Below are 21039 nucleotides of genomic sequence, written 5' to 3'. Positions count from 1 at the left end.
GCATGGGACCTTTAAAAAACAAAGCTTCAAATTGTGCATTTATTTTTTCCATCACTTTACACATTAAGGCAGCTAGAACTTGTGAAATAGTGACCAGCATATTTCAAATTATGAACTGATGCTTAACATAACAAATAATGTTAAAAAATATACTGTCTTAGTAACCATTGAAACATGCAGTTTTAGTGTGAGAATTTGCTTAAATGTTTAAGACATTTAATGACATACTAATGAATAATAATTTAAATAAATATTTCAACAAACATGCTCTCATAAGATTTGGCATTGTCATGAAACTGGCTCTGCTACCATATACTCCACTGGGTCCACAAAGGAGAATCCTAGGTAGGCCTCGCTGGTCCCGCCCACCTGGCTCCTCTCATTCACAGAGGCAGGGACAGGTTGTAGTGTGAACACGGGGTCCATGTAGCTGACATCACAGGGACCAGTCTATTAGAGGAGAGAGGAATAAACACACTTGGGTACACTGTGCATTGGATTAAAAAACATAGTGCGTCCCACTAATTTCTGAATCACTCATACCCCTTTTGGGATGAACGGGGGGTCTTCCCAGTTGATAGATTCAAAGAAGGGATGCTCCTGCAACTCCACCTGGACACATTTATATTAGACCCTCTTTGGTTATGTGTGTATTTGCATCATTGCTTGTCTCTGTGTTTTTTTGTGAGCACTTACAAGGTCACGGCTCCCATCTAGGCATTTGGAGATGTCTCTTTTCAGCAATCCCTCTAACACTGAGAAGGCAGCCTGAGACCCCCCACTATGCACCTGCAGAGGAGCGTGAAGTATATTTTCAAACATCTCTGCTTTTCTACAGCTGTAAAATAGAGGCTGAGAGAAGGGACAGAGAGATGGAGTAAGGTGAAGACTGTGAAAAATGTGGTATAATAAAAAGATTGTTTCACCTGCAGCACTCACCAGTCCATAGAGCATCTCAAACAGTGCCGAGGCCCCACCGGTCCACTGCAGGGTTGCATGGGTGGCCTTGTAGCACCTCTGGAGTAAGGTATTCAGGAGTCCCACTGAATGTACGGATAATCCCACCCATGGTCACCCCTTCTTTACAAAGCCCAAAATCAGTCAGCATCACATGACCCTCATTGCCCAGCAGGATGTTCTCTGGTTTGAGGTCTCTGGAAGACAACAAATGGGACAACAATGTTGGTATAGTCTACAGGTTCCTACAAAAACTTGTAACAAAAACTGATATTGCTGTTTTTCTTTTCTTTTCCCTCTGGTTTCACCTCCCTTTTCTTTACTCTTTATCAAGCAGAGAAAAAATTTCACAAGCACAAACGTTTACAAGAATAAAAAAAATCCTACCTTTTCAAAGCTTCCTTTGCCAGTTATTTTGAGGTAGTCAATATCTGATGGTTTTATCCTGGTTAACACAACAAAAGAAAACTTTCAGATATGTGCCATACTCCTAAAACCTAATTTGTGGTTAATAAATGATTTATTAATCCTATGCAGACCAGTTAGTAGTATAATGCATGAACGAATACACACTTTGTTGGTGAAATACTGAATACTCACTGTAAAAATGATTAAAGTCAAACACTCTGAGATGAAAGCCACATAACCTGTGACGAGGGATCACGGGAACACTAGGGGCCCACTTAGGGGGTAAGACTCAAAAGACTACAGAAAGAGGTGTTCTGAAATGTGTAGCTAAACAGCAGAACCTTTTATTTTTATTTTTTGGCAACAGGTGAAATGACTGAAATTAAAATGACTTACTGTAAAGTTTCTGAGTTCACTGAGCTCTGAGGAAAGAGAGAGAAGACACGAAGGTCAGGAGGTCAACACCCACAACATCAGCACAGTCTTAAATAACACCGTCTGTACTCACCACCACTGTGCCTCTCCTTCACTCGTCTCGGCCGGCGTTGTCGTCGCAGGACTTTCTGGTTGTACCGGCTACAATCAAAACAGTAGTTACATGTGGGCTTGTTTGTTTGATAAAAAGTTATATTCAACACAAAGTATAACATCTGTAAACGTGTATTTTGCCAACTTACAATTTGCAACATTGCTGACTAAAACCATATTTATGCAAGAAGTTGCTGAAGGCAACTTTTATTCCCCTTGAGCAGAGCTGTAAAATAGGCACGGGGGTTCCTTTGCATTAGAGTTCAATAATAACTCGGGTCGCCATGAGTTTGACATGCCTTTATGTTAAATTACACTATTTACTATAACAAACTTTTATATAGGCAACTTTTTTAAATGTTTTAAAGAGACCAAGTCTTAAATTACCTGAAAAATGAAACAAGCCCTCTCATTGTCCCGTGTCCAAAAATGTCAGTGTGGCTGCCATAGGTGGCTGCTCAGTTTAAAGACCGTGACGTAGAAGACGCAGAGCAATGCTGCTTTTAAGTACCTTCGGATATGTGGAAATTATTATGCATGCGCTCATAAACAACCTGAAATGACTTGAAAGTTATTGTCGTTGCTTCAAATGGCAACAACAGAAATACATAAATGTAATAATAAATGTATTATATAAGTTAGTTATTGATACCTGTTTGTTTTCCTACTTATTGTGTTTTTTTAGTAGTTAAATTAGTCAGAGTTGGTCTAGGTTAATTTCATTTGTCACTAATAATAAACAACATTGAGGAACTAATGGTGCCATTTTCTAGTAAGGCAGGCACCCGTTACAAAGGGTTTATAATTGTTAATAAATAATTTACTGATGATTTATAGTTTAACGCAGAGCCAAAGAGAGTCTTTCTCTATCACTCTGGTTCACGTGAAGGCAGCAGACTGAGCTCGTGCCCTATTGAGAAAAGTGGAACCGAATGCTCACGAGCTCATTGCCGTGACTCAATTGACTCTTTTATCAAAATAACTTTGTTTCTTTGTTTCTTTCTTGGTCACCGTTAGGAGGATGTAATGCCTTGTCTGTGAATGGGTGGCAACACTAGTCGGACATGTAGCCAAAACTGAATTAATTTGCGTGTGTTATAGCCAAATACTTAAATAAATGTGTAAACTATAATATACACTGACCAATACGGCTGGAAGGAATAGTGCAAAAGATGAGGGTTATAGCCTACACAACACATTAACAATACAGACTTTATGAGTTGAGTTTTGCAGCAACCAAAGGATAGTTAACGGGGTCATAGAAACTATTCCAGAACAGGACAGCTCTGTATCTGCCTATCTGTCTCATGTGGCTGCTGTATGCCTGAGTAATAACCTGTCCACACCTTCACAGACACAGTTTCATGTTTGTGATATATGACCAAACTCCTGTATCATCTATTGTGCATACAGCCATATGGCTGGTTGTTTTATATCACAACAGTTGATACACTCTAGACATGCACAAACACTATTTAACTCAAATGTTCCTGTTGGGGACTGAAATGCACAACCACACATTCCTATCAACATGTAATTAAATAATAAATGGAAATAGGAAGAGGAACTATGAGTCAGGCACAGCTGGTGGTAAACAAATTATTCTGAGAGAGACAGAGAGGTAGCCTATAGGCCTACTAAATTATTCTTTTCTACTATGAAAACAAAGGCGTTATCCACTTGTGTCTGGGATAAAACTGGGTTTTGTCTCGAGATAAAATCACTCCAAAGGGTTAAATGGAAGTATTTCTTAAACTGGAAGTGAGCAATAGAAGAATACAGCATGAGGTCAGAATAAACGGGTGTGGATCTAAAAAATGGGACTTGAAGTCAAGTGTCTATATTGGGAGCTGCTGGGATCAGAGTTGGTGTCTTGGTTACTGCTGCAGAAAGCTGATCCTCAGACAGCAACAGAGGGGAGGCCCCTCTCTGTTACAGCGCTGGTCTGGTTCAGTCTGACACCTCTAGTCTTGTCACATCACTCTAATGGCATGGGAACTTGCTGGACCTAGTTTTTACTTCTCCAGGAAAGCAAAAGGTGACACTGAAGACAACGTACACATCTCAACAGTCAAACAGCATTCCTGTAAGAGAAGAAACCCACTCAGCAGATCAGCCAACCCCCAACCAGACAGGACAGGTTCCCTGCTTCAACCAGCCTATGCATCCATGGCAACAGGAGGGACAGTATCAGTAAACCCGTTCAAACTGTATGTCTGCAGAATGAGCCCTATCGCAACTTCTGGCTCCATAGCTCTATCATCACCAGCCTATGTCAATCTAATTTTTAACCCTATCATTAGGTCATCAGTAATGTCTCTGTCATGTCTTTTACTCATGTTTGTTTCCACGCAGTCAGAGATCTGTTAGCAGGGACTGTTTTAATGCAATAAGTTATTTGTATAGTCTACATACAGTATAGTACATTTCTCATGCTGAACACACAGTAGTACTTCATCTGTCCTGTAGATGGTGACAGCAAACCAGAGGATTCCGTGAAGAATACACCTTTCTATTTTGCCTTTCTTCTTCTAGGAATATGTATCTTCATATAAACAGACGAAGACAACAGTTTGCCATCAGCCTGTGGTCGGTGAGTAGTTTTGATCCCAATCGCAAATGACACATTTTCCCTCTCCACGTTGCTGTATGGCCTCAACTCGTTTGAAGCTCATTGTACTTTATTGAACTTTGAAGTGGGCAGCAGGATGGATCAAACATCTAGTTAGTGATAAATCAAATAAATAAAAACATAATTGACAGATTAATCGATGATGATGGTTAGTTGCATCTCTGCCTTTGAGTGATCAAATCATGCGTAAACAATGTATGATTACTAATACTCATATTAATAATAATTTTACAAACCAAAAAATCAATCCAGAAAAAAACAGGAGATTAATCCACAATGAAATAAATCATTAGTCCCATGTATAAAAAAAAGTAGCGCCACCTTACACCAACTACAACAATAAAAAGTTGCTTACTCATTAATGCACGGGTAATGATAATCTACTGATTTCACCCTGTAGGCTACTGTATGCTTTGCGCGCCCGCCCCTAAGAGCGCGCATCCCACCGGGAGCGCGCGCGGCGAAGGGGCGGGGCCGCGTGGAGTCTCAGCGCAGCCAGGGATGAGAAACTTGTCCCGGATATTTACCTTACTATACCTGGCTCTTCCGACGGCTCCCCGTCCCGAGGCTTTCACAGCGGACAGTCTGAGGAATATGATCCGTCTCTGAAGCGGCGTGACTGAAGTACACGTATGTTTTTTGTCATTTAATGATCTCTTCACAAAAAAACAATCACTTGGCAAAGTTGTAGTTACGAGGACTGACGTGGTTGGAGGAAAGTTTGCCATTGAAGTGTTCCACCTTTTGGGTGTAGCTGTAAAAGAAAACTTCAGGTTGTCAACAGGTTCCTTTATGGCGATTTGGTTCAAAGTACAGCGAGGTCACACAGCAGTGTTCATTATCGACACATTGGGACACATAAATATAGGCCTAATACACTGAGATAGGCCCTGGTTTTTCAATGGAATGTGTTGGTTTTGTGAAGCAGTAGAGGCCATCAATGCTTGGTGTTACTTTTAACTTGTACAGATACATAATATATGGCATAAAAGTAGGCTATGTGTTAAAAGAATCATAAAGTAAGATAACTCTATTTTATTTCCTCATCTGTAGTTATGTGGGCACAACTCTGAACATATCAAAAATAGATGCAAGATACAAAACCCCTAGTGTCAAACAACATGATGAATCTGCTTTTAAATGTAGGATTTATTTGTAAATTCATTAGAGGCTTATCTGTGAGAGGGTATTATTATGGAAAACAAATCACCAAACTAGGACCAGCTCTGTTTCAATATATTCAGAGTGTGTCACTGTGTTCAAACATTAACTCAAACACTGTGTCCTTTCAGAATCAGTGTGAGCCAGGCCGTCCTGGTCCCATTAATCGTTTACCTGGAAACCAAGACCAGACACATGTACGTACATATATTTGCATGCATATATTAACACACACACACACACACACACACACAGGACTAATTTAGTTTCCAAAAGGTCAGCTTTAATGCCACCTGACTCATCTTTTATCAGCTCAGTTGTGTCATGGTTTGCATAAGTAGGTCTTTTTTGTATCACAAATATAGATATCCTCCAAGCTGGGGTAAGATATTGGCTTTAAGCATTCAATAGCAGTCCATGTACGTGTGTGTTTGTATTCCTGCTGTGTGCTCCCAGCGGCTGGTCTGAGGTCAGATGTAGTGTGGTGTAGATGGGCGTGTTCAACTCTAAAATGTTTAACATTCTTATCATTCAGCTGCCTGCCAAAGGCGGGGAGATGCAGAGGGAGAGCAGCAGGGAGAGGGAAGGGACATGTTCAGACCCAGGCCAAATAATAAGGAATTACACAAACACACACACACACACACACACACACACAAACACACAAACACACACACACACAGTCACTCCTTTGCATTCACGCTGCATTACTCACTGCAGCCCGATGTTCCATCCAGCACATATATTACTCACAACACAATGTCATCCTCAGGGAGGTGCTTTCATTAGGAGACAACAGTCTGTTAAACCTTCTGACACTGTTTTTGTGGTATGTGTACGTATGCTTGTGTATGTGTTTCCAGGTTCCCACTCAGTGACCAGCTGAGGGAAGGGTGTTTGTCTTGAGAGGGAGGCAGTGCTACCAAGGTAACAGACATGCCAAAACCGGACCTGCTCTGCCTAGTTCAGCTGCTGGACAGCACTATTGAGACCTTCAGAGTCAGCGTGCGTACCCCACCACCCAACACACACACACACACACACACACACACACACACACACACACACACACACACACACACACACACACACAGACACACACACAAACAAATACTGTTTCCTGTCTGTTGTTATGGAGATCATATGTTGCTCCTATCTGTCTCTGCTAATGATCATATTGTCATATTGATACAGTGACTATCTTTCATATTTCCCGTTGATCCACATCTCTTATTTAACACTTTGACCTTGGTGTGAAGGACACACTTACCTCCTACAACTTACAGAGCTTCTCACACTTAGGAGCCTTTTACATCATCAGCATATCATCTCGTACGCAGCCTGACAGCGGTACACTCACACAAACTGACAAGCGTACACACACATGCAGAAAGGGAAGCACAAATCTTCCTTTCTAAGACAGCAGCTGTGCAGCATGGTTATGTGAACAGTGGGAGAGCAGGGCAAGCGCTGCGGCTGTTTCCAGTATTAAGCTCTCTATTACTCTCTTTATTACGACCCCTGTGTTTCTTGTGTTTTTTTCATATTTGTGGAAGGCATGGCCCGTTTAAACCGATAATCACCTGGATGTTGTGCCCACACACATGAAAAATGTGTTTCCCGCTGCAAAAACTCCCGGTTTACTACAGTTTACAGTAAACATGGTCCTCCGGTGATGTGAACATGCGTCTGATAACTAAATGTGGGAGGAAAATGCAGATGAGCTGCATGTTATCCCTCAGAGTGATTAAAAGTTAAAGTGTTGTACTGCAGATGTAAATCTTATTCTCACCTGGATATATACATTATTAATTATTTTTATCTGATTTACAACAAGTTTTATTTTTTAAAACAACCACAGAGAAAATTACAGATTTTTTTTAAAACCAAAGTAATTATCTCTATCTATACATTAGGTTAGGCACTACTGCAACATATGGCACAGTATATCATATACTGTCTACACTGTGTATAGACTGTATATGTACAAACAAGCGACTGCTTAATGTCACTTAAAGTTTTGGCTGTTATTAATGTTTGTTTGATGTTTGCATCTTTCAGAAGCAGGATGAAGGTGTGGTTCTGTTGGACCAAGTATGCGACCACCTGGGCCTGCAGGAGAGGCAGCTCTTCAGTCTGCAGATCAGAGAATCCAACACAGCCATCCCCTCAATCACGGCCAAAACACGCTCTCCTGTGAGCTCACTGTTCATCTGCTGCACATTTGAGCTGGGATTGTAATGCATTGCTCTCTCTGATTGCTGTTTAGACAATGATAACCATGGGGTATGCTTACATAAATGTTTTTTTTAGCCCCAGTTAGCCATTATACTTAATGAGTTTCTTTTTTTCTCAGAGATGGTTGGAGCCTGAGAAACCCTTGAAGAAGCAGATAAAAGGTTTCTCCCTTGTTTTGGCTGCAGATAATTCACCTTCTTTACCTTTACATTACTGCTGTAGAAAAATACATTTTCAAAATGTTTTTTTTTTTTTAAATACATTTTAATACATTTATAGATAGTGGGTGTAGGAGAAAGGAGGATTGAGGTGACTTTGCAACTAGATAAATGCCATTTCTCTGCAGGTCTTGCATCTCCCTTTTATCTGAACTTCAGAGTACGATTCTTCATCTCTGATCCCAACTCTCTGCAGCATGAACAGACAAGGTTAGTATATGTGCCTCTTGCATAGCAGTTACATGTAACTAGATTTTGATGTGGAGAAGTTGTATGATTCTGAAAGGTCCTTTTTTTCCTCGTATTATTGATACAAATGAAGGCATGGGTCAGTAAAGCTTCTCTTGTCTCGTCCCTGCAGACACCTGTACTTCCTCCAGATCAGGAGTGACATTAGAGAAGGACGGTTAGTAGCACACAAACATAACTACCCATCCCCCCAGTGCACAGTGTTTGTGTTGTGTAGGTAGCTGTGTAATGTGTAATCATGGAGTATGATTGCAGGTTGCAGTGCCCGCTGAGTGCAGCTGTAGTGTTGGCCTCTTACGCCGTGCAATGTAAGTACCACCTCTGTACTAGGATTAATGACTTAATAATAATAATAACAGAGTGAGTAATTAGTTTTGTTGAGGATGCTCTCAACAATCAGCTGCTCTCCTACAGTACAGCAGATGTAAGCCCCTGAATGTGTGGATCTGGTTATGTGTGGATGCTCAATGTCTCTTTTCATCACGCAGCGGAGATGGGGGACCACTGTCCTTCTCGATTCCCTGGTTACCTCTCCAAGTGCCACTTCATTCCTGAGCAGGATGAAGACTTCCAGTCTAAAGTGGAGAGTCTGCATCCACAGCACAAGTAATTCAGACTGTTTTATTACATCTAGTTGCCACTGACAACCAGTTTGTTGTGCAGTTGGTTCCTGGTGTTGTATGTGACTCTGTGTGTTCCCAAGGGGGCTGAAGCAGAGCGAGGCAGAGCTTTGTTTCTTAAACACAGCACGGACACTGGAGTTGTATGGAGTGGAGCTGCATGCTGCCATGGTAGAGTGATTCCCTTGCTTAAACATCCACCTCATACCTCATGTTCTAGTTTAACTTCCTCTGCATCATCTTTATTCCTCTTATTTTTGAAACCTTTTGTCATTCTCTCATCTCTCTCGTCGTTCAGGACACTAATGACACCCCTCTGATGGTGGGTTTGGCCTCTAGTGGTGTGGCAGTATTTTGTAATATGATTTGCTCCAGTTTCTTCCCCTGGTGAGTGATTATGACGCTAATTACATGTCTTATTCCTGTATTTTTGTCTTTTCCTTTAATCAATTCTGTTCTTCACTTGTAGGGGGAACATCATCAAGATTTCATTTAAGAGGAAACACTTTCTTATACATCTGAAACGTAAACATGTAAGTCCCTCTAGCATTTCTTTTTTTAATAGTTTAAAGATCTGCTCTGAACAAATTACTGCTTTTAATTGTTTTCTACACATTTCCATCCATTGAAAGTTTGGAGTCGGCACGCTTTCTTTGACTGCTTTTATAATTAACTATAATAATTATGATAAAGATAATTTTTTAGCCTTTATTATTGACAGGACAGATGGAGACATGAAAGGGGAGAAAGAGGGGGGAATGACATGCAGCAAAGGGTCGCAGGTCGGAGTCAAACCCGGGCTCCCTGCGTTGAGGAGTAAACCTCTATATATGGTTGCCCGCTCTACCAACTGAGCTATCTGGGTGCTCAATTAACTGTAATTATTAGGACATAAGAATTTATACACTTCACAAGCTTGACTACTACATGGTCTACATAGACGTGAATATAGCATTGATTGAATGATTCATATCCACACTTTTGGCAAGGAGTTTCTGTGTGTTTATGTGTGGGATAAGTAATAAATCATTTGGCAAGAGCCAGTTATTTTATTGCCGTCAACAAATGCAACCTGAGCAGCTTAAGTTGGAGATTTGTCCTTGAATATTGGAGATGGCAAAGAACTCCAACATTATAAAACATGACAAAAAACTCTGTAATTTGCAGGGGGAGACTCAGGATTGTGAGGTGTCTCTAGTTCTGCCCTGTCCCAAGACCTGTAAGAACTTGTGGAGGTCCTGTGTGGATCATCACTCCTTCTTCTGCTCCAACCGGACTGCCAGGAGCCCAAAACACAACAACAGCACAGTTCAGTCCTACAAAAAGCTGATAACACAACACCTGGGCCTTGGCAACAGTAAAACTGAGGGGTGAGCCTGCACCTGTAACATGTATATTCATATTTACATTCTCGTCATAAACACTGAAAAAGTTCTTTCTTTTCCCTCCTAATTTGAAGTGGTCCAGTGTGCCAGCGTGTGGTGGGAGGGATGGTGTGGAACCCAGTCCTGCAGAGGTCGATTTCATCAGATTATCTGGAGACCAAGAGTCTGCCCTCCAGGTCACCCCCAAACACCCCCAACTGGTACAACCTGCAGATCAACCACAACTATGTTCTCCGATTGTGTCATTTGATCAAATCTCACACTCTCCTGGTTCTGCTGTTTTGTCTCTGCGGCAGGCGAAGTCCTCGAGTTCGCCACGGCATCCGTAAACCTCGCCCATCCTCAGTTGAGTTGACCAATGACCTGAAAGACATGTCAGAGGGGGAGGATGTATTCTACACATACAGGGCGTCTTTGAGCAGCAAGGGCAGCGAGGGAGACGCTTCACCGCATCAGTAAGTATCAGTTACAGAAGAAATGTGTATCTGTCTACTTCTTAGACACACACTTATAATCTCTCTCCATTCAGTGGGCTTTGCTGGCATGATGCATGTTAAGGCGCTGACACCCCCAACAGTAACTGCATGGCCTACTTCTCACATAAAATGTTTTCAGAAACCCGTTTCGGTGAACTATTTTTGAAAAATACGAGATTGTATTTCGATAGAGCCGCCATTATGGTTGGTTTTGAAATTCCGGAGAAGCCAGACCCACGTGACGCCCACATGACACGGATGCCAATCAGCTGCCGGTTTTTATTTTTTGGGCGACAATACAGAATAGCGCTGCCTGCTGTTATGGAGACTGATTACGTCTTGTGCATTTGCAGAATGTACGCTCAAGTCGGCGTTGCTTCGGTGTGTTCCCAGGCACTTTTTTGACCAACTCGGGGAGGCAGTCAGTGCAACTGCTTTTTCTGCCGACGGTCGGCTGTCGGGTTGGTGTGCCAGAGCCTTTAGGGCTGAAAGTATATTCATTTTTATATCGACATTTCAATTAGATTTAGTGCAATGTTTGAATCTAAGAAGCTAATGTAAATTTAGTGAATTTGCCAAACCATCCTCACACCATACACCTAAGACACACACATAACATTTGTTTTCATTCAGCACTCTTTGTGACTTGCAAAAGGTGATTACTCACTCAAAAGAATTAACTCCTGTTTCAAATGTAAATAATTCAACCAATGAATGAAGGTTCCTTGATCATTGCTTGAGCCAGGACAGTCAAAATGCAAAGACACCTTGTCAAATGGCAGTGTATTCTGAAAGTGATAGTCACCCACTATGTGATATTGTCCAGTTGCTAACATTGTATATTTAGGCAGCTGAATAGTATTGATATCAGCCATGGCAAACACTATACTTTCAACAAAATATAAATTTCTCATTATATGTACACACCAGCCAACTGCAAATACATAAAGAAGGCCTGTACAGAAAAAATGATATACAACAGCAAATTATCTGCAAGAAAAAAAGAACATGTGCAAGAAAAAAAGAAAATAGGTTGCACGCTCCAACCAGCCTCTGTCATACTTAGGCCATGGTTTATTACATGGTCCCTTATTTTTGCCTGAATCTAATTTGATATTTCTCTGTGCCTTTCACTGGCTCTTCCTTGTCCTCTGTGCCCCTTTCGTCCTCTCCCCCTCACCAAACCACCCCACACTCTAATACCCTTTCCTCTTGCACGGGCAGGCTCTTGCCCCTGTCTGTCTCCTGCTCTATATTCCACAGCTGTAAAAGTCTGTTATGTTTGAGATTAATTTGTTTTGAGTTTCACCTGTCAGCTAAATTGGACAGCATTTGCGATTGGTTGCTTTAAATTGTGAGGAAAATGAATTGTCCCCCATCTAACAATACCACATAACTATTATGTATCTAATATATGTTTGACAGGTTTTGTGATTGTTGGTTGCTTAATTTAGCATGTAGGGATTTACACAATGAACATGTGTATGCATTTGAGAGTAATATGATAAAATAGCAAATGAATGCAAACTATTTTGATCTGTAATGCATTTTTTACCAGAGCTTTTCTAAATGACTATAGTCATGTGAACAACTGACCTAATTTTCATATAAATAGTCATATAGTTTGTTGAAGTTTAATAGTCAGTTGACGATTGTGCCAAAGCAATTATGGAAAACTGTAAATAGCCAAACTTGGGTTTGTTTAATCATTTGTGTTAACCATAGGATAAAAAAATATTCTTACATGAGAGCATTAAAAATGTATTATTATCACATCGGAAAGTCATCTGTTCTTTATTCCTTTTCTTTCTGGCTCTCATAGCCAGCGGACAGGTGATGCTTTGTTGCAAATTGATGACAGTATAGGAGAGGAGGATGATGAACACAGCTCACACCACAACAATAAGGTCCGTTATCTTATCATCAACATTAATAAGTGCACTACTGTTTATCAACCCATGTATCCATTGATTCTGAGTACTTGTGTGTATGCAGGGCGCTCTCGGCGATGGTGACTTAATGCTGATATGTATTGCCCCCGATCATGACGGCAAGTTTGGCTTCAATGTTAAAGTGGGTCTCTCTCTTACACTCTTTATGTAGTGTGTCTCTCTTACAAGGCAACGTTTTATGTTTTTCTAAATGTATTTACACACAAAACGTTTGTTTTGTCACTTCTCCACTCTTACTCCATTTAATTTCCCAACTCCTCCTAGGGTGGGGTGGATCAAAAGATGCCTCTAGCCATATCCCACGTTAAACCTGACTCTCCGGTAAGAGCTGACTCAGATGCGTTTGTGGTTTGACAGCCTGGTGTCTCCAGGGGGTGTCAATATAACTTTATGATAAAATGCAAACACATTATTGACTGATGAGTGCTATAACAATTAGTCAGTTAAATGATTAGTCACTCGGCAGACAAATTGTGTGTGTGGTGTGTGTGTGTGGTGTGTGTGTGTGTGTGTGTGTGTGGTGTGTGTGTGTGTGTGTGTGTGTGTGTGTGTGTGTGTGTGTGTGTGTGTGTGTGTGTGTGTGTGTGTGTGTGTGTGTGTGTGTGTGTGTGTGTGTGTGTGTGTAAGGAAAATCAACACCGAGAGAAACACACGGAAAGAAGCAGTTAGGGGGGTTATGAACCCTTTGAGACCTCATTAACTAGGGAGCTTTCACCACTTTGTGTCATCCTGCTGCATGCTGTCTGATGCTCAGAGACCAGTAAGAGTTGATGACTACACTGTAATTTTAGTTATTTCAGCTCAGTCAGAAACCTTCTCGTCATACAGTCGTCTCAGCTGAATTCGCAGTAGTGGCTCAGTTTGTAGCAAAACAAAACCTCAAGGGGAACAGGGCAAACAGGGGTAACAATGTTGTCCATGTGCACGTGATAAGGTGCTCTAAAGCAGAAATATCAATTTGTATTCTTAGTGGAAGTCAAAAGGTGTGTGTGTGTGGTGTGTGTGTGTGTGGTGTGTGTGTGTGTGTGTGTGTGTGGTGTTGTGTGGTGTGTGTGTGTGTGTATTATGGTACTGTTTTGATAAGCGATTATTGTGTTATTCATTGTCAAAGCAGAAATGCCAATGTGATATTGCTCTAATTGTTGGTCGGACAAAGCAAACTATTTTAACATCGTCACCTTTTGGCTTTTAAAAATTGTGGACTTTTGTCTCTATTTTCAGACCATTAGTCAATGGTCTGAAAATACCATTAATTCAGACAGAATAATTGATGATAAAAAATAAATTTAAAAAAGGTTAGTATAACCTGACCGATACTGGATTTTTGAGGCTGATATAGATAGCAATATTTGGTATCTGATAACGATATATCGGCCAATAAACAAAAAATAAAAAAAAAAGCTTCTCTTGATTCAGATCCTTTAGATTTTTTAAATTTGTGTTATTGTGACCCAGATAAATCCTGAGTGACATTTTACAGTTAAAGAATCAACCTGACAGGGCTCTCTGGTGGACAAACTATGTAATGGTGACACAGTTTCTAAAGTTTCTCAAACCTAGTTTGTAAATGCTCTACTGCGATTTCTTGTTAGTTATCTGCCAACATTACACTGATACGATATATAACAAATTAATGATATAAAGCTGATATATCTAGTGCTAAGCCCTAGACTGAAATGAGATTGACGTGTGGTGAGGAGATGTCAGCTTTAAAATGACTTTGTGTTGTTTGTAGGCAGGTCGATGTGAGCCCAAACTCTTAGAGGGAGACCTACTAGTGCTCATCAACGGTCGAGATATTTCTGAACACACACATGATCAGGTTGTCATGTTCATAAGAGCCAGCAGAGAGTCGCACTCCAGAGAGCTGGCCTTGCTCATCAGACGTAAAGGTGTGTGTTTATGTTTTGTGTGTCTGTGTGTGTGTAAGACAGATCTGCTGAAGCAGCATGTGATATAAGTGTGCACACTGTCTGTCATGTTTCTATGAATATTTATCACAGACTTGAACCGTCCTTGGATTCCAGGTCCTGGCCGAATGGCACCCCTGCTGCAGTTGCCTTCCGCCCTCACACTCACCAGCCAATCACAGGGAGACAAGCCGTCACCTGGCCAGTCGGAGCGGGTCACGACACTGGAGGAGTCAATGAGACAGCTGGAGAGAGGAATACAGTCTGGCACCCTCTGTTTCCATTTTGAGGTATTTGAAATACCGATGGGAGCGAAACAGTAAACAGATGTTTAAAAATGTATTCATAAGCTGGACCAAAATATGTCTTTAATTTAATCAGGATTTATTTTGTCACATCCAGTTATTTTGGATCAAAACGAGCCTTTTAAGTGCTGTTTTTGGGACAGATGTTGACTCTAATCTTCACCTGGAATCCTGACTATCTAACAAAAAGATGCCATCACTAGGCTTGAATTTGTTTGTGTTTGAGTATGTTTCTGTGTTTTGACATGTGTGTCTGTATACTTGTAATTTCTAGAATTTATACAGGAGGAAGCCTGGTCTCTCACTAAACTGTGCTCGGCTCCCTGAGAACATGGACAAGAATCGATATAAGGATGTTTTACCTTGTAAGTGCTGCTTATTCTGCTGCTTATTTTGCTTATATCTGTCTCCTGCCGTTTGTTTTTACTCTACCTGGTGCCCTTCTACCCACCCACTGCTCTTTGCTACCTTTCTAACCTTGATCTGAAGCTCGCCGCTGTAGCACCTCACGAAATTTAATTGGCCGAGCCTGCAGTGCGTCTGCGGCTCTATTATGACCCTCACCCGCTGCTCTCCTTTCAGATGATGCCACTAGAGTGGTGCTCCAAGGCCAGGAGGACTACATTAACGCCAGTCACATTGAGGTGCGCATCACCAATGTAACATTGAGTGTGCTGTCCCTGTCACATCTATGTTAAGATGTTAACTCATCCTCTGTGTGTTGTGTTTATCTCTGTATGTGTTTATTTGTCTGTCTCATAGGTGGTGCCCCCAGTGTCTGGTGTATGTTTGCGTTATGTTGCGGGTCAGGGTCCATTGCCACAGACCTGCACTCACTTTTGGCAGACAGTTTGGGAGCAACAGACACACACCATCATCATGCTAACAACTTTGACAGAGAGGGGACGGGTATACATGCGTTCATAATTTTATACTGTACAACCACATTCACACAGGAATGGAAATGAGTGAACAAAAGGGAAACATTTGAAATTACACAGCTCAATATCTGAGACGCATTAACGCAGTGATTACTGCAGCACTACTAGCATATTATTATATGCTGTTTTGTGTTTTATTTGGTACACGATTACTGTAATTACAAGGTTTAGCGGTGATGTTTGCACGCAAAAAAATAAACCGGCACAGTTGTGACTGTGAGTAATTACGGGCTTTCACGGTGTAGAGAATGGCAAAATGTAAAGTCTGAGCTGGATTCTAATAAGAGAAATAATTTAAAGGTTGTAAGAGAAAGACATATCCAGACAGAGGCAACAAGATATGAAGGTCTTGTTGAATGAAGAAGTCTCTCTTTCAGCTGTTGCTTGGTAACCAGATGCTTTCATTAATTGATCATTTTCCTGATATTCATCAAGGGCCCTGAGTTTCTCTCCACTTGGCGATCACTCTCACCCACACACATACGCACACACAAATTGAAAATTGGTTCACATTCTGCTCTTGATGAACTGCTTTTGTTCCTCAGACTGCAGGGTGGAACATATGACGCTGTTGAATATCAGGTTGATTTCATGAGAGCAGAGCGCAGCTGATGTAGTAGTAATAGATTGTATCCTGACTTATGACTCATGTCACATGTAATGTAATTTGTCTGTGATGTCATACACTTGCAGACAAAGTGCCACCAGTACTGGCCGCATCCGCCGGAAGTGAAGGATTATGGGCACATGCGGGTGAAGTGTCACTCTGAGGAGTGTAACCTGGCGTATGTGACGCGGCAGTTCACTCTGAAACACACACAGGTACTGTAGCAAATAACACTGTAATGATTGGTCAATTGATCATAATTGTTTAAGTAATTTTTAAAGTTCAGATATCTTGTTTAAATTCTCAAATGTGAAATGTGCATTTTGTTGTATTAATAGGATAGTAAATTGAATATTTTAGTATTTTGGACATTTGATGAGACAAAACAAGACCTTTGACATCACCTTGAGCTCTGGGACATTAAAATGTGTGTTTTTCTGATCTTATATAGGCCAAATAAATAGGCCAAAATTGTCCAAGAAAATACTCTGCAGATTAATCGATTATGAAAATAATTAGTTGCAGCCCTAGTAGTAACGTTCCCCCCTGCTTTCATATTCACATAAAACTTGAGCAAAGCATGACCATGGTTGCGCAACACAGACTTTTTCTGTTTGTATGTTTGCAGTGACATGTACCATGTTTGTGCCATATGTCACATAACAGAGCACACTGCAGGCGGTAAACTATCTGCAGCCAACATACAGTAACCTCCGTGTGGGAGGTTTGGTCTGTACGTGTGTGTGTCTGTGTGGGAATGTGCGTTAGTGTGTAGGTATGCGTGTGCAGGTGTGTCTTTCTGAGAAGTTTATCTGATCGAGTTTAAACACTTAAAGTTCAAAACACTTTATGTGGTTGATAATCAGATTTAAATTAGCAGTTTTCCGCATTAACTTGTATGCCAAAACATGTAAATAAACAGATAATGCTCAAGGAGGCATGAAGTATGAAGGTACACACATGCATACACAGATACTGTTGTGTGGTCCATCTGTTCCTCTGGCGGAGCAAGTTAATCCCTGCATGGAATCACAGGCCACATGACCATTTTAAACTCTAAACCCATTTTCTTTTCTTACATGCTGAAAATTGTGTTTGAGTCTGTAGGGCTGCAGATTTAAGTCTCATGTGGTTGATATATTTATATAATTACACAGGTTAGGAAATACTCAAATTCTCTCTGATTAATTGCCTGTGTGTGTGTGTGTGTGTGTGTGTGTGTGTGTGTGTGTGTGGTGTGTGTGTGTGTGTGTGTGTGTGTGTGTGTGTGTGTGTGTGTGTGTGTGTGTGTGGTGTGTGTGTGTGTGTGTGTGTGTGTGTGTGTGGTGTGTGTGTGTGTGTGTGTGTGTGTGGTGTGTGTGTGTGTGTGTGTGTGTGTGTGTTAGCGAGGTGAGGAACGTGCAGTCACACACCTGCAGTATGTCGCATGGCCCGACCACGGTGTACCCGATGACCCTTCAGACTTCCTGCTGTTCATCAGCTCAGTCAGGGAGAGGAGGAGAGGTGAAGAGCCACTAATGGTACACTGCAGGTAACACACACACACAAACACACACACTGTGTATACTCTAATTGAACACTGCCAGCATGTACACCTCTAAAATCCACTTAATGCTGTGTTTGTTTTGAATTTCAGTGCTGGGATTGGACGGACAGGTGTTCTCATCACCATGGAAACGGCGCTCACGCTGTTGGATGAGGGTCGGCCGATTTTCCCGCTGGACATTGTCAAAACACTGAGAGATCAGCGAGCCATGATGGTTCAGACCACGGTACAGAAGAACAGAACAGGGATTTATGCCACAGAGATTGTTCTCTCCTTTCATTAAGTTCTTTATTTTAAGAGTAGGCATTATGATAACTTGTTGCTTTAAAGAATTTGAAGCCTTCCTCAATATTCCTTGTCTGTATTTTGTCATAGCAGATTAGGAGCTGTTAATTATAAGATCAAGCGGATTTGTCTTCTACATGTAGTCTAAAACTTGTTTTTTATGAGAACATCTGTCAGTTGAAAGGCTTGCTATAAGGTGGGATGTGCACAGAGAACATTAGGGTTTGAAATGTCAGACGTTTGATTTAATAGAGTTAAAGCTTCAGGAAGATTGAAATATATGTAGAATGGTTAACGGTTCTCTAAATAACTTCAGGAATTTTCATAAGGGAGAGGAGACTTCTCATCACTGTGCCAATAATTACTTTTTAAAGGCCAGTGTCCTTGTTTTTGACATCTGTGAGAGTCCTGTCATCTTTAACCTTCATTAATTCTCAGAGACATGGCTGCCACAGTTTTATACTGATGGCTGATGAGCGAGAGCATGCAAACTGAGGTTGGAAGCCGTGCTCTGTGGCACCTCAGCAGCATTTGTCGAGAGAGAGGAAAGTGTTAGTCATTGCTTTGATAGGAGGTAGTGCTGGGAATATGGCAGCCCTCCAGCCTGCTTCTAGGCCACTATCACCCTTATTTTGAAAGGAGATTTGGTCCCTGAGGCTTCTTCTCTCTAATGTTTTAGTGCTGATGGAACGCTTCCTCAGGTTTCCCCTCATATGTTTGTGTCCATGACAGTGAAGGAAAACATACACAGTCAGAGGACAAACCATGTTAATGAGCCATATGTTAAAGGATAAGGCTGGCAATATTCTATGAATAAAAACAAGTCACAAATGCACAGTTAACAAAGCAGTCTCGGTACAAGGTCCACTCAGTAGCTGGTCTGGAACTTTCGGTCATATCACACAATCTTCCTCAGCAGATGAAGTTTTAGTTTTAGCAATTCTAGCAGCGTGGCTATATAGAAGGCAATGTTGGTTGGTCGGTCGGTCCACCCCTTTGGTTCGGACTGAAATATCTCAACTAGTCAGTGATTTGCCATGAAATAATTTTGTACAGAGATTCATGGTTTTAAGATAACAAACTGTAGTGACTTTAGTTATCCTCTGACTTTTCCTCTAGTGCTAGCATGAGGTTCACATTTCAACAACGTTGATGGATGGATTGCTGTGAAATTTTACATGGGTTTATGTCCTCCTTAGGGTGAATTGTAATTACTTTGGTGACCACAGACGTTTATATCTAGTGCCATTATCTGGTTAACATTTTTATTTAACCAGTTTGGTTTATGATCAAATATCTGTTAAACTAATTCCATTGCAATCATTCTCATATTTACTTTGTGTTTAGTGCTGATTAGTAAATGTAAATGCCAACACGCTAAACTAGGGTAACATGGTAAATATTATACCTGGTAAAAATCAGCATGTTGTCATTGTGATCATGTTAGCATGCTGACATTAGCATTAAGCTAAAAGCACCGCTGTGCCTAAGTATAGCCTCACAGAGGTGCGAGCATGGCTGTAGACTTTGGAAATGTTACTCAAACTGCAGTAAAAAGTGCATTGTTGGGGAGTATTTTCAGCTGCGTATTAATACGTATTTGGTGAACAACTGAGTGTTGGCTCATTGATGTATTTAATAGTTTTTGGATAACAGTGGAGTTGTATGACACAGCAGAATCAGTCTTTTTGTTTTTACAGACTTGTTGGTAGGATCCTTTAATTGTTGATTTGTTTTTTTTCATGGAGATTAACTAGGAGAAAAATATAGAATATAATCAGTACTGTCTTTTCAAAAACAGCAGTGTTATGTAACATCTAGTAACTCTTTGTTGTGTGTTTCAGTGTCAGTTCCAGTTTGTGTGTGAGGCCATTCTGCAAGTCTACAAAGAGAAACAGGAGGGATCTACAGCATCGTAGCCAACAGGACCAGAACAGACACATTTACCATTTCAGCTTCATCTCATTGTAGGCGACTGCCACAGAGGGACTTACAGCGCTATAACAGATTAACCTCTGTCACCGCCCATGGGACTGGTACACAGACTGGATAATGAGAGTTTAACCAGCTTCAGATCACAGCTGTCTGTGATCTGTGTAGCCTAGATTCAATGTGAGAGTATATGACTCTTACACCTAGTCGGCCTTAGTGTTTGCTGATTTGCTTGTACGCTTGTAGAGACTGTGGTCTCCATAGAGACTGATATAAAGGTACTGATGTGAGCTGCTGATTTCTGTCCAAGAGGCCACTCAGGAGTGTTGCCTCTACTTATTAAGCTACAGTATGTGTGCCTTAGACTGACGCCTTCCATTCGACTGGTGGAACGGGGCAGCAAAGGCAGACCAGGATCGTTATATTCTGTAGTTAATCTGTGTCCAAACACAAAGAGCATGCAAAGCAGGCTTTAGAGCACTACAGCCTATACTACAAGGCCATGGTGGTGCAGCACAACACGGCATCCCCCAGAGGAGCACCAAACCCCAATGTTCAAACTTAAATTATTAAAATGCTAAATAAAAACTTTCTACTCATGTGTCTGCTTTGTCATATCTTTTGACAGTGAATGTGACAAATTAGAACATTAAATAAAGATATGTCACTTTATGTTGAGATTCTCTTGA

The 21039-nt window shown here is 41.1% G+C and overlaps 2 protein-coding genes across 7 annotated transcripts; one reads left to right on the top strand and one right to left on the bottom strand.

Moving 5' to 3' along the window:
- Nucleotides 1-225: 225 nt before the first annotated feature.
- On the bottom strand, nt 226-2841 carry LOC116690793 (serine/threonine-protein kinase Sgk1). Its single transcript, XM_074783857.1, is given in 10 exon segments — nt 226-450; nt 544-612; nt 697-852; nt 940-961; nt 963-1192; nt 1324-1402; nt 1762-1787; nt 1874-1889; nt 1891-1941; nt 2834-2841. Coding segments are annotated over 10 exon segments (819 nt in total). The 3' UTR covers nt 226-288.
- Nucleotides 2842-4960: 2119 nt separating this feature from the next.
- Nucleotides 4961-21028, top strand: ptpn3 (protein tyrosine phosphatase non-receptor type 3). 6 transcript variants are annotated; one of them, XR_004332527.1, is made up of 27 exons: nt 4985-5149; nt 5818-5883; nt 6550-6691; nt 7748-7882; nt 8043-8085; nt 8271-8352; nt 8504-8548; nt 8647-8699; nt 8880-8997; nt 9095-9182; nt 9310-9398; nt 9481-9544; nt 10179-10381; nt 10471-10596; nt 10693-10851; nt 12695-12779; nt 12868-12945; nt 13089-13145; nt 14560-14716; nt 14852-15024; nt 15314-15404; nt 15622-15683; nt 15802-15948; nt 16674-16802; nt 17973-18107; nt 18224-18359; nt 20263-21028. XR_004332527.1 is itself a non-coding variant. In XM_032519469.1 (27 exons), the coding sequence occupies exons 3-27, from the start codon at nt 6623-6625 to the stop codon at nt 20335-20337; spliced, it is 2610 nt and encodes an 869-aa protein (XP_032375360.1). In that variant the 5' UTR covers nt 4986-5149; nt 5818-5883; nt 6550-6622; the 3' UTR covers nt 20338-21028. The 6 variants fall into 6 exon arrangements, 5 of the variants coding, with proteins under 5 accessions (XP_032375363.1, XP_032375360.1, XP_032375361.1 ...); XM_032519469.1 differs by having other exon boundaries at nt 4986-5149; nt 17973-18118; XM_032519470.1 differs by having other exon boundaries at nt 4986-5155; nt 17973-18118.
- Nucleotides 21029-21039: the final 11 nt, after the last annotated feature.

The sequence above is a fragment of the Etheostoma spectabile genome, chromosome 6, assembly GCF_008692095.1.
Source record: "Etheostoma spectabile isolate EspeVRDwgs_2016 chromosome 6, UIUC_Espe_1.0, whole genome shotgun sequence".
Taxonomy (NCBI): Eukaryota; Metazoa; Chordata; class Actinopteri; order Perciformes; family Percidae; genus Etheostoma; species Etheostoma spectabile.
The sequence above is the reverse complement of the archived record's forward strand: the minus strand, read 5'-3'. Positions and strand labels throughout refer to the sequence as shown.

Coding starts and splice junctions, on each gene's coding strand:
- ptpn3 (XM_032519472.1), top strand. CDS start 6,623: ATGCCAAAACCGGACCTGCTCTGCCTAGTTCAGCTGCTGGACAGCACT. Junction 10,382..10,470: donor GGCAACAGTAAAACTGAGGG/GTGAGCCTGCAC, acceptor CCTAATTTGAAG/TGGTCCAGTGTGCCAGCGTG. Junction 12,780..12,867: donor GCTCACACCACAACAATAAG/GTCCGTTATCTT, acceptor GTGTGTATGCAG/GGCGCTCTCGGCGATGGTGA.